Below are 13132 nucleotides of genomic sequence, written 5' to 3' on the forward strand. Positions count from 1 at the left end.
TGCAGATGGATTTTGGGATGAGCTTCCCCCATCTTCTGAGGTTGACGGCACCTGAATGACCTCTTTCCTTCCTCACCACATCCTGTCTCACAGGACTGGTTTCTGGGGTGTGAGTCAGGGGAACCTTGTTTTTTCTGGACACGTTCCTGGTACATGGACTTCTGGGAATATGTGTATCATGGTCATTTTCTTACTTCTGCAGGTGACAGGTGGAAGCAGAGACCGGTCACAGAGGAAAGGAGCGAAGAACGGTGTTTCGCCTTCAGAGCAAGAAGGACAGGTAAGAAAAAGATGGATGGGAGAAGGAGGAGGAAGGGTTGGGGATGGGGTCTGATCTGAGGGAGGAATTTGGACTTTGTGGACTGAAGTGAGTTTAGCAACAAAACCATACAGCTCTTGCCAAGAGCATGGCTGAGGTTTGGGGAATGGAGCGATCATTCTATAAGTGATGTTATGAGACCTCAAGAATCCTACTTGCTGTTAGACCTGTCACTTTGCTTCCTGATTTCCTGATCAGCTATCCCAGGTATCTGTCTTTCCCTGAATATTTTGGTCTTGCCTCTATCACCAGCACTTGAGAAGAAAGACCGCTGTTAAGAAGCCCACCTGGACACAGACGTTAGCTTTGTTCCTCTGCCAGTTGTTAAGGGTAAAGCATATTGTTTCCATATTACTTACATGGGGGGGCTTGTATGGGTTTTGAGTTCCCTCTTAGATGATCATAAAGAAGGTGGTGGTGTCAGGACAAAAAGAAGAGTTGAACCAACTACAAAGCTTAATTAAGAAAAAAAGAATAAGAAAGGAAAGAAAAGAAAAGAAGAGAAAAGAAAAGAAAAGAAAAGAAAAGAAAAGAAAAGGAAAGGAAAGGAAAGGAAAGGAAAGGAAAGGAAAGGAAAGGAAAGGAAAGGAAAGGAAAGGAAAGGAAAGGAAAGGAAAGGAAAGGAAAGGAAATAGCCCGGCTGGCATGGCTCACTTTATTAGATTAAACCAAGGACCTGGAGATATCAATTCCATTCCCAGTCATGGCACATTCCCAGGTTACAGTCTTGATCCCCAGTAGGGTGCATGCAGGAGGCAACCAATCCCTGATTCTCTGTCATCATTGATCTTTCTTTCTCTCCCTCTCCCTTTCTCTCTGAAATCAGGAAAACTATATAAAAAAAGAAAGAATAGTCATGGAACAGTAAAGTAGAGCATTGAGTCAATCCTATATAATAAAAGGCTAATATGAAAATCGATAAAACGGCAGAATGACTGGACGCTATGACACGCACTGACCACCGGTGGCAGATACTCATGACAGGAGCTGTCCACCGGTGGTCAGTGTACTCCCACAGGGGGAGCGCCACTCAGCGAAAAGCCAAGCTCACAGCTGCTGAGCACAGGGGTTTGTGGTAGCATCCACGGCAGCATTAAAGCCAGCCTAAGCCGTCAGTTGGACATCCCTCAAGGGGTCCTGGACTCTGAGAGGCTGCAGGGCTGACTGAGAGACCCCCAGAGTGCATAGATTTTTGTGCACTGAGCCACTAGTAATATTATAATAACTGTGTATGGTGTCAGATGGGTATGAGATTAATTGCATGATTTCTTAGCCCATTATATAATGTCTAATCATTGGGGTGTACCCCTGAAATGAACCTAAGGTTCTATGTCAACTGTCATTAAAAGATGGTATAAAAATTCCATGGGACCATGTTACCTTCAAAGACTCATATTTTACCTTAAGTACGTTTTGTACATTTTGTTTTAGAGGAGAGATCTAAAGCTAAAAAGAAAGAAAAGTTGAGATTATTAAATTTTCAGAGTAAACCAAAGGCAAACACAAACACCACCTTAAAAACCATAAAGATAAAAGCTGTGTAAAAATGCGTTTGGAGATCTGATCCCCTGTCTTTTGATGACAGGACCGAAGAAGCGAGAGACTTTGAGAAACTGTGGCTGTTGCTCCTTGGACCACGGAGTGGTCATGGCCGAGCTCCCTTCGACGTTGCACCTCACCTCGCACCCCATCTGCCTGAGGATCCTTGGGCCCTCGGTGTATGAGGATGAGAAGCAGCGCACGTGGGTGCATCTAGTCATGGAGACAGGAGGTGTCCTGCAAGTACTGTTGCACCAAGAAGACATCCCCAGTGGGTATATGCCACTCACCACCAGCCCGCTGACCTCGAGCACCATGCCTTTGATGTGGACGATCCAACCTGGCAACCAGTACCTGGACTCCATGGGCCCGTTCTGGCGCATTGTGCGCCACGTCAAGGAGAAAGGTTTGGAGAAAATGATCCTTGATCTGAAGGAAGACTCGTAGGACACGTGATGGGGTCTATGGCACTTGTCAACCTGAGCCCCAGTCGTGCTGGCGTGCTGGTGGGATGTGTATAGTTCTGTAAACCTTTTTACTAAGCTCTGTTGTTCTTTCTGCCACCACATGTGTGCAAGGGTATATTGATGTCTCTCTCTCTCTCTCTCTCTCTCTCTCTCTCTCTCTCTCTCCCTCTCTCTCTTTCTTCTTGTTCTTATTATTCTTGTTCTAGTTGTTCTTTTTCTTCTTCTTCTTCTTCTTCTTCTTCTTCTTCTTCTTCTTCTTCTTCTTCTCTCTCTCTCTCTCTCTCTCTCTCTCTCTCTCTCTCTCTCTCTCTCTCTCTCTCTGTCTCTCTCCCTCTCTCTCAAATCTATTTTGAGCCAAGCTGGTGTTGCTCAGTGGTTGAGGGACGACCTATGAATCTGGAAGCCAAAGTTCGATTCCTGGTCCGGGCACAGACAACAATTGCCCAAGGAGCCCTAGATGGTTTGGCTCAGTGAATGGAGGGTTGGACTGTGGACTCTGGAAGGTCCCAGGTACGATTCTGATCGAGGGCACATGCTCTGGTTGTGGGCTCGATCCACATTAGGGGGCGTGCAGGAGGCACCCGATGTATGATTCTCTCTCATCATTGATGTTTCTCTCTCCCTTCCTGTATGAAATCAATCCTATATAATAAAAGCCTAATATGCTAAGTGTCCAGTCGACCGGTCATCTGTTCAACCATTCAAAGCATAATATGCAAATGATATACTAAGGTTGCTCAACTGCTCACTATGACATGCATTGACCACCAGGGACAAGACATTCAGACTGGTAGGTCAGCTTGCTGCTGGGGTCTGGCTGATCGGGACTGAGTGAGACATGCTGGACACACCCTAGACCCCTCACACCGTTCCTCCCCAGCTGGCCAACCTCCCGTGTCCCTCCGAAGACTTAATGGGGCACCGTTGGAGTTCCTTGGCCTGGCCTGTGCCCTCTCGTAATCTGGGACCCCTCGGGGGATGTCAGAGAGCCAGTTTCGGCCGATCCCCGCAGGCCAGGCCGAGGCACCACACTGGTGCACGAATTCGTGCACCGGGCCTCTAGTAAAAATATATTAAACAGAGAAAGACAAAGAAAAAGACCTTAAGCCTGAAAATATTAGCCCAGCCCCGGTAGACAAGGCTCGAAGACATCACTGGAAATAGTTTTCATTTCAATGACCAGCGTTCTCATTGTTTGATCTCCTGAGGTTCGTCAACTGATACTACCCTCTCCAAAAAAAGAATGAATATTTGGGGGATTAGGGGTGTTTTATGCTGATCATCTCTTTCCTTTGAGGAATTATGATCGATGCCAGGGCTCGTCTCCTGAAGGCTCGACCTGGCTCTGTGTATGGCTTTAGCATCTAGCTCTGGATGCATATGGGTTTTTAGTTGTGTTTAGCACTAAATAGCCCCAAACAAAGCCAAGCGATCATAAAATTCATCCAGCATCGCACCAGAGAGAGGCGGCTGGAGAGGGAGCTGGAGGGAGCCCCAGAAGTCAATTTCAGGGCATCCATGGTTGCATTAAAGAGATCACTGACTGCTGATTAAATTCTCCTCTTGCAGGAAAGTATGCAAAAATGCAAATTGAGACCTTTAAGGCTGAGGACTGGGGAGCATGAGGGATGTGTTTCTAAGGTGTGTTTCTCATATTCAAAATACTGCACTTCGGGCCTGGCCGGCGTGGTTAAGTGGTTGATCATCGACCTATCAACAGGAGGTCATGGTTTGATTCCCGGTCAAGGGCACATGCCCGGGTATGTGGGCTCAATCCCACGTAGGGGGGGTGAGGGAGGTGGCCGATCCGTGATTCTCTCTCATCATGGATGTTTCTCTCCCTCTCGCTTTTCCTTCCGCTCTGAGTCAATAAAAACATTTAAAAAATATTAAGCAAGTGTTGCATTCAGATTAAATGCACATTGTTTTAAAATAGTTCATTATTTTTTTAGTTCAACATACCAGGTGGGTAGTCATTTAAAGATGACCTAGCCCCTGAGCTGGTTTGGCTCAGTGGATAGAGCGTCGGTCTTTTTTTTTCAAATATATTTTTATTGATTTCAGAGAGGAAGGGAGAGGGAGAGAGTTAGAAACATCCTTGATGAGAGAATCATGGATCGGCTGCCTCCTGCAAGTCCCTCACTGGGGATGAAGCCCACAACCTGGGCATGTGCCCTTGACCAGGAATCGAACCCAGGACCCTTCAGTTTGCAGGCTGACACTCTATCCACTGAGCCAAACCAACCAGGGCCAATTTGACTTTTCAAAGGTCGCAAATGACTTGAAGAAGAAATAAACATCTCATTATTCATGTCACAGTAATTACATGAATTCATGTCACAGTGGGAATTACAACTCACCTCCCCATTCTTTCCACATTGTTCCTGTAAATGCAGACTCTGACTAATAATGAAGCTTGTAGGTAAACAGCATGTTTGTATAAGAATCCTAGGAACTAATTTTAGAAGATATGAACTCTGACCTTCCCAGTTCTGGGAGATTTGATGACCTTCAACCTTAGAACCAGGAGGACAAAGGCTAGGATGACGCACACTGGACCATCACCTGACCACTTGCAAGATCCTTATCAGATTGGACTGTGCCTGTGGGCATGTAGAGAACTTCTCAAGCCCAGCCCCCTGACCTCTTTGCTCTGTTTGGCCTCTCCCTCCTTATAAAAGCCTCTGCCTGCACTGAGATGTGCAGATGAGTTTTGGGACGAGCTTCCCCCATCTTCTCAGGTTGCCGGCACCTGAATAAACCTCTTTCCTTCCTCACCACCACCTGTCTCCCGGGACTGGTTTCTGGGGTGTGAGTCAGGGGAACCTTGTTTTTCTGGACACATTCCTGGTACATGGACTCCTGGGAATATGTGTATCATGGTCATGTTCTTTCTTCTGCAGGTGACAGGGGGAAGCAGAGACCGGTCACAGAGGAAAGGAGCTACGACGGTGCTTTGCCTTCAGAGCAAGAAGAACAGGTAAGAAAAAGATGGATGGGAGGAGGAGGAGGAAGGATTGGGGATGGAGTCTGATCTGAGGGAGGAATTTGGACTTTGTGGACTGAAGTGAGTTTAGCAACAAAACCATACAGCTCTTGCCAAGAGCATGGCTGAGGTTTGGGGAAGGGAGAGATCATTCTATAAGTGATGTTATGAGACCTCAGGAATCCTACTTGCTGTTTCACCTGTCACTTTGCTTCCTGTTTGCCTGATCAGCTATCCCAGGTGTCTGTCTGTCCCTGAATATTTTGGTCTTGCCTCTCTCACCAGCACTTGAGAAGCAAGACGGCTGTTAAGAAGCCCACCTGGACGCAGACATTAGCTTTGTTCCTCTGCCAGCTGTTAAAGGTAAAGCATATTATTTGCATGGGGTGGCTTGTTCTATGGTTTGTGAGTTCCCTCTGAGATGATCAGAAAGAAGGTGGTGGTGTCAGGACAAAAAGAAAAGTTGAACCAACTACAAAGTTTTAATTAAGAAAAAAAGAAAAGGAAAGGAAAGAAAAGAAAGGAAATGAAAAGAGTCCCGGCCGGCCTGTCTCAGTTGTTTAGCTTAAACCAAGGAACCAGGAGATTTGGATTCGATTCCCAGTCATGGCACATGCCCGGGTTACAGTCTTGATCCCCAGTAGGGGGCATGCAGGAGGCAACCAATCCGTGATTCTCTGTCATCATTGATCTTTCTCTTTCTCTCCCTCTCCCTTCCTCTCTGAAATCAGTAAAACTATATGAAAAAAATGAAAGAATAGTCATGGCACAGTAAAGTAGAGCATTGAGTCAATGCAATCCTATATAATAAAAGGCTAATATGCAAATCTACCAAATGGCAGAACAACTGGTTCTATGACACGCACTGACCACTGGGGGCAGATGTTCATGGCAGGAGCTGTCCACCAGTGGTCAGTGCGCTCCCACAGGGGGAGCGCTGCTCAGCCAAAAGCCAGGCTCACAGCTGCCGAGCACAGGGGGGTAGTGGGAGCCTCCACGGCAGCACTAAAGCGGGCCTAAGCCTTCAGTTTGACATCCCTCAAGGGGTCCCGGACTGGGAGAGGCTGCAGGGTTGGCTGAGGGACTCCCTTGAGTGCATAGATTTTTGTGCACTGAGCCTCTAGTAATATTATAATAACTGTGTATGGTGTCAGATGGGTATGAGATTAATTGCATGATTTCTTAGTCCATTATATAATGTCTAATCACTGGGGTGTACCCCTGAGGAGAACCTAAGGTTCTATGTTAACTGTCATTTAAAAAATGGTTTCAAAATTCCATAGGACCATGTTACATTCATAGAGTCACATTATACTTCAAGTATGTTTTGTACAGTTTGTTCTACAAGAGAGATCTAAAGCTAAAACAGAAAGAAAAGTTGAGCTTTTTAAATTTGCAAAATAAACCAAAGGCAACCACAAACACAACCGTAAAAACCGTAAAGATAAAAGCCGAGGTAAAATGCATTTGGAGACCCCATCTCCTGTTTTTCGATACCAGGAACAAAGTAGCGAGAGGCTCTGAGAAGCTGTGGCTGTTGCTCCTTGGACCACGGAGGGGTCATGGCCGAGCTCCCATCGAAGGTGCACCTCACCTCTCACCCCATCTGCCTGAGGATCCGTGGGCACTCGGTGTACCAGGATGAGAAGCAGCGCACGTGGCTGCATCTAGTCATGGAGACAGGAGGTGTCCTGCAAGTACGGTTGCGCCAGGAAGACATCCCCAGTGGGCATATCGCACTCACCACCAGCCCGCTGACCTCGAGCACCATGCCTTTTATGTGGACGATCCACCCTGGCAACCAGTACCTGGACTGCATGTGCCGGTTCTGGCGCATTGTGCACCACATCAAGGAGGATGACATGGAGGAAATGATCCTTGAGTTGATGGAAGACTCGTAGGACACGTGATGGGGTCCCTGGCTCTTGTCAACATGAGCCCCAGTCCTGCTGGCCTGCTGGTGGGATGTGTATAGTTCTGTTCACCATTTTAATAAGCTCTGTTGTTCTATCTGCCACCTCCTGGGTGCGAGGGCACCTTAGTCTCTCTCTCTCTCTCTCTTTCTTTGTTCTTGTTCTTGTTCTTGTTCTTCTTTTTGTTCTTCTTCTTTTCTTCTTCTTCTTCTTCTTCTTCTTCTTCTTCTTCTTCTTCTTTTCTTTTTCTTCTCTTTTCTCTCTCTCTCTCTCTCTCTCTCTCTCTGTCTCTTTGTCTCTCTGTCTCTCTCTGTCTCTCTCCCTCTCTCTCAAATCAATAAAAGCATTTTGAGCCAAGCTGGTGTTTCTCAGTGGTTGAGGGATGACCTATGAACCCGGAGGTCACGGTTCGATTCCTGGTCAGGGCACAGACAAGAATTAACCAATGAGCCCTAGCTTGTTTGGCTCAGTGAATAGAGGGTTGGACTGTGGACTCTGGAAGGTCCCAGGTTCAATTCTGCTCAAGGGCACATGCTCTGGTTGTGGGCTCAATCCCCAGTAGGGGGCGTGCAAGAGGCACCCGATGTATGATTCTCTCTCATCATTGATGTTTCTCGCTCCCTTCCTGTATGAAATCAATCCTATATAATAAAAGCCTAATATGCTAAGTGTCCAGTCGACTGGTCATCTGTTCAACCAATCAAAGCATAATATGCAAATGATATACTAAGGTGGCTCAACTGCTCGCTATGACATGCATTGACCAACAGGTAAAAGACATTCAGACTGGTAGGTCAGCTAGCTGCTGGGGTCTGGCTGATCTGGACTGAGTGAGACATGCTGGACACACCCTGGAGCCCTCCCATGATCCCTCCCCAGCTGGTCAACCTCTCATGTCCCTCCCCAGACCTAATGGGGCACCGGTGGGGTCCCATTGCCTCTCTTGTGGCCTCTCATAATCTGGGACCCCTCGGGGGTGTCAGAGAGCCAGTGTCAGCCCGATCCCCGCAAACCAGGCCGAGGCACCACACTGGTGCACGAATTGGTGCACTGGGCCTCTAGTACATAAATATTAAACAGAGAAAGACAAAGAAAAAGACCTTAAGCCTGAAAATATTAGCCCAGCCCCAGTAGACAAGGCTCGAAGACATCACTGGAAATAGTTTTCATTTCAATGACCAGCGTTCTCATTGTTTGATCTCCTGAGGTTCATCAACCGATACTACCCTCTCCAAAAAAGAACGAATGTTTGGGGGATTACGGGTGTTTTATGCTGATCATCTCTTTCCTTTGAGGAATTATGAGGGATGCCAGGGCTCATCTCCTGAAGGCTCGAGCCGGCTCTGTGTATGGCTTTAGCATCTAGCTCTGGATGCATTTGGGTTTTTAATTGTGTTTAGCATTAAACAGCCCCAAACAAAGCCCAATATCATACAACTCATCTACCATCGCACCAGACAGAGGTGCCTGGAGGGGGGACCAGGGGGAGCCCCAGAAATCAATTTCAGCGCATCCATGGTTGCATTAAAGAGATCACTGACTGCTGAATAAATTCCCTTCTTGCAGGGAAATGTTTGTAAATGAATATTGAGCCCCTTAAGGCTGAGGACTGGGAAGTGTGAGGGACGTGTTTCCAAGTTGCATTTCTCATATTCAAAATATTGCACTTCCGGCCCGGCCAGCGTGGCTCAGTGGTTGTGCATCAACCTATCAACCAGGAGGTCATGGTTCGATTCCTGGTCAAGGACACATGCCCGGGTTGTGGGCTCGATCCCCAGTAGGGGGCGTGTGGGAGACGGCCGATCCGTGATTCTCTCTCATCATGGATGTTTCTCTCCCTATCTCTTTCCCTTCCTCTCTGAGTCAATAAAATCATTTAAAAAAAATATTAGCAATCGTTGCATTCAGATGGCATGCACATTGTATTAAAATAGTTTATTATTTTTTTTGGTTTAAGATACCAGGTGTGTAGTCATTTAAAGACGACCTAGCGCCGGTGCTGGTTTGGCTCAGTGGATAGAGGGTTGGACTGTGGACTCTGGAAGGCCCCAGGTTCGATTCTGGTCAAGGGCACATCCTCTGGTTGCGGGCTCAACCCTCACTGGGGGGCGTGCAGGAGGCAGCCGGTCCATGATTCTCTCTCATCATCGCTGATGTTTCTATCTCTCTCTCTCCCTTCCTCTCTAAAATCAATAAAAATTATACTTTTTATAAAAGAGCCCATGCCTCGAGATCTGTCATGTGTCGCACTGCAGACACCATTTCTCATGACCCCTTTGGGCTCGATTCTTTCAAGGGCCGTATGAGAGTGACATTTGAACTATGTTTTTTTTCACCCATTTTTTCTTTTTTCTTTTTCTTTTGCTTCTCCTAAATGCCAACAGGCAGATGTCTGACATATCCTTAGGACACCATTCATCTTTCCATCCTAATTGGGGAAGAGTTTGCCTCAGTCCAGGTCATTGAGCTGGGAGTTGTTTTTAATTTTTTTTTTCAGAGAGGAATGGAGAGGGAGAGAGTTAGTAACATCCATGATGAGAGAATCATGGATCAGCTGACTCCTGTACGTCCCTCACTGGGGATCAAGCCCACAACCTGGGCATGTTCCCTTGACCCAGAATCGAACCCGGGACCCTTCAGTTCGCAGGCCGACACTCTATCCACTGAGCCTAACCGGCCAGGGCCAATTTGACTTTTTCAAAGGGTGGAAACGCCTTGAAGCATCTCAGCATTCATGTCACAGTGGGAATTACAACTCACCTCCCCATTCTTTCCAAATTGCTCCTGTAACTGCAGACTCTGACTAATTATGAAGCTTGTAGATAAACAGCATGTTTGTATAAGAATCCTAGGAACTAATTTTACAAGGTATGAACTCTGACCTTCCCAGTTCTGGGAGATTTGCTGACCTTCAACTTTAGAACCAGGAGGACAAAGTCTAGGATGAGTCACACTGTACCGTCACCTGACCACTTGCAAGATCCTTATCAGATTGGACTGTGCCTGTGGGCACGTAGAGAACTTATCAAGCCCCGCCACCTGACCTCTTTGCTCTGTTTGGCCTCTCTCTCCTTATAAAAGCCTCTTCTTGCACTGAGATGTGCAGATGGGTTTTGGGACGAGCTTCCCCCATCTTCTCAGGTTGCCTGCACCCGAATAAACCTCTTTCCTTCCTGACCACCACCTGTCTCACGAGACTGGTTTCTGGGGAATGAGTCAGGGGAACCTTGTGTTTTCTGGACACATTCCTGGTGCGTGGACTCCCTGGAACAGGTGTGTCATGGCCATGTTCTTTCCTCTGCAGGTGACAGGGGAAGCAGAGACCAGTCACAGAGGAAAGGAGTGAAGAACGCTGCTTTGCCTTCAGAGCAAGAAGAACAGGCAAGAAAAAGATGGACGGGAGAAGGAGGAGGAAGGATGGGGGATGGAGTCTGATCTGAGGGAGGAATTTGGACTTTGTGGACTGAAGTGAGTTTAGCAGCAAAACCATACAACTCTTGCCAAGAGCATGGCTGGAGTTTGGGGAAGGGAGAGATCATTCTATAAGTGATGTTATGAGACCTCAGGAATCCTACTTGCTGTTTCAACTGTCACTTTGCTTCCTGATTTCCTGATCAGCTATCCCAGGTATCTGTCTGTCCCTGAATATTTTGGTCTTGCCTCTCACCAGCACTTGAGAAGCAAGACAGCTGTTAAGAAGCCCATCTGGATGCAGACGTTAGCTTTGTTCCTCTGCCAGTTGTTAAAGGAAAAGCATATTATTTGCATATTATTTGCATTGGGTGGGTTGTTCTGTGGTTTGTGAGTTCCCTCTGAGATGATCAGAAAGAAGGTGGTGTTGTCAGGACAAAAAGAAGAGTTGAACCAACTACAAAGTTTTAATTAAGAAAAAAAGAAAAGGAAAGGAAAGAAAAGAATAGTAAAGGATAGAAAAGAGCCCGGGTGGCATGGCTGAGTTTTTTAGCTTAAACCAAAGAACCTGGAGATGTGGATTCGATTCCCTGTCATGGCACATGCCTGGGATACAGTATTGATCCCCAGTAGGGGGCATGCAGGAGGCAACCAATCTGTGATTCTCTGTCATCATTGATCTTTCTTTCACTCGCTCCCCTTTTCTCTCTGAAATCAGTAAATCTATATGTAAAAAACGAAAGAATAGTCATTTCACAGTAAAGTAGAGCATTGAGTCAATGCAATCATATATAATAAAAGGTTAATATGCATATCGACCAAACAGCAGAATGACTGGTTGGTTTCACATGCACTGACCACTGGGGGCAGATGCTCATGACCAGAGCTGTCCACCGGTGGTCAGTGCACCCCCAAAGGGAGAGAACCATTCATCCAAAAGCCAGGCTCACAGGTGCCGAGCACAGAGGGGTTGGTGGGAGCCTCCATGGCAGCACTATAGCGGGCCTAAACTGTCCGTTGGACATCCCTCAAGGGGTCCTGGACTGGGAGAGGCTGAAGGGTTGGCTGAGGGACCCCCTTGCGTGCATAAATTTTGTGCACTGAGACTCTAGTATTATTATAATAACTGTGTATGGTGTCAGATGGATATGGGATTAATTCCATGATTTCTTAGTCCATTATATAATGTCTAATCATTGGGGTGTACCCCTGAAATGAACCTAAGGTTCTATGTTAACTGTCATTTTAAAAAGTGTTTAAAATTTCATAGGACCATGTTACCTTCATAGAGTCATATTTTACCTTACGTACTTTTTGTACAGTTTGTTTGAGAAGAGAGCTCTAAAACTGAAAAGAAAGAAAAGTTGAGATTTATAAATTTGCAAAATAAACCAAAGGCAACCACAAACACAACCATAAAAACCATAAAGATAAAAGCTGAGGTAAAATGCGTTTGGAGACCCCATCCCCTGTCTTTCGATACCAGGACTGAAGTAGCGAGAGGCTCTGAGAAGCTGTGGCTGTTGCTCCTTGGACCACGGAGGGGTCATGGCCGAGCTCCCATCGATCGTGCACCTCATCTCGCACCCCAGCCTCCTGAGTATTCGTGGGCCCTCGGTTTATGAGGACGAGAACCAGCGCACATGGTTGCATCTCGTCATGGACACAGGAGGTCCCATTCAAGTACAGTTTTGCCAGGTCGACTACCCCAGTGAGCATAACGGACTCCCGTCCAGCCCACTGACCTCGAGCACCATGCCTTCGTGGTGGACCATCCACCTTCACAGCAAGTACCTGGACTCCATGGACCGATTCTGGGCACTGACAAGAATTAACCAATAAGCCCAACTTCTTTGGCTCAGTGGATAGAGGGTTGGACTGTGGACTCTGGAAGGTCCCAGGTTCGATTCTGATCAAGGGCACATGCTCTGGTTGTGGGCTCGATTCCAGTAGGCACCTGATGTATGATTCTCTCTCATCATTGATGTTTCTCGCTCCCTTCCTGTATGAAATCAATCCTATATAATAAAAGCCTAATATGCTAAGTGTCCAGTCGACCGGTCATCTTTTCAACCAATCAAAGCATAATATGCAAATGATATACTAAGGTTGCTCAACTGCTCGCTATGACATGCATTGACCACCAGGGACAAGGCTTTCAGACTGATAGGTCAGCTTGCGGCTGGGGTCTGGCAGATCGGGACTGAGTGAGATGGGCCAGACACACCCTGGAGCCCTCCTGAGTCCCTCCCTGGCTGGCCAACCTCCCGTGTCCCCCCCCCCCCGGGCCCCAGTCATGCATTGGTGGGGTCCCTTGGGCTGGCCTGCACCCTCTCGCAATCCAGGACCCCTCAGGGGATGTCGTAGAGCCGGTTTGGGCCCAATCTCTCAGACCAGGCCGAGGGACCCCACTGATGCACGAATTCGTGCACTGGGCCTCTAGTTGGTTAACAAAAATAAGGTTAATGGATGAAGCAAAATAAAAAACAAAAACTCA

At 47.0% G+C, this 13132-nt stretch overlaps 2 protein-coding genes across 2 annotated transcripts; both read left to right on the forward strand.

The window, feature by feature from the left end:
• Positions 1-1966: 1966 nt before the first annotated feature.
• On the forward strand, positions 1967-2305 carry LOC118657326 (T-cell leukemia/lymphoma protein 1A-like). The gene has a single exon (XM_036311178.1). It carries the CDS (start codon positions 1967-1969, stop codon positions 2303-2305), a length of 339 nt encoding a protein of 112 aa, XP_036167071.1.
• A 4568-nt stretch (positions 2306-6873) lies between these two features.
• LOC118657327 (T-cell leukemia/lymphoma protein 1A-like) lies at positions 6874-7212 on the forward strand. Its single transcript, XM_036311179.1, has one exon. It carries the CDS (start codon positions 6874-6876, stop codon positions 7210-7212), a length of 339 nt encoding a protein of 112 aa, XP_036167072.1.
• Positions 7213-13132: the final 5920 nt, after the last annotated feature.

Source organism: Myotis myotis, unplaced genomic scaffold (genome assembly GCF_014108235.1).
Source record: "Myotis myotis isolate mMyoMyo1 unplaced genomic scaffold, mMyoMyo1.p scaffold_m19_p_51, whole genome shotgun sequence".
In the NCBI taxonomy this organism is placed as follows: domain Eukaryota; kingdom Metazoa; phylum Chordata; class Mammalia; order Chiroptera; family Vespertilionidae; genus Myotis; species Myotis myotis.

What these genes read in the sequence shown, in the direction of transcription:
- LOC118657327 (XM_036311179.1), top strand. Translation starts at nt 6,874, where the DNA reads ATGGCCGAGCTCCCATCGAAGGTGCACCTCACCTCTCACCCCATCTGC.
- LOC118657326 (XM_036311178.1), top strand. Translation starts at nt 1,967, where the DNA reads ATGGCCGAGCTCCCTTCGACGTTGCACCTCACCTCGCACCCCATCTGC.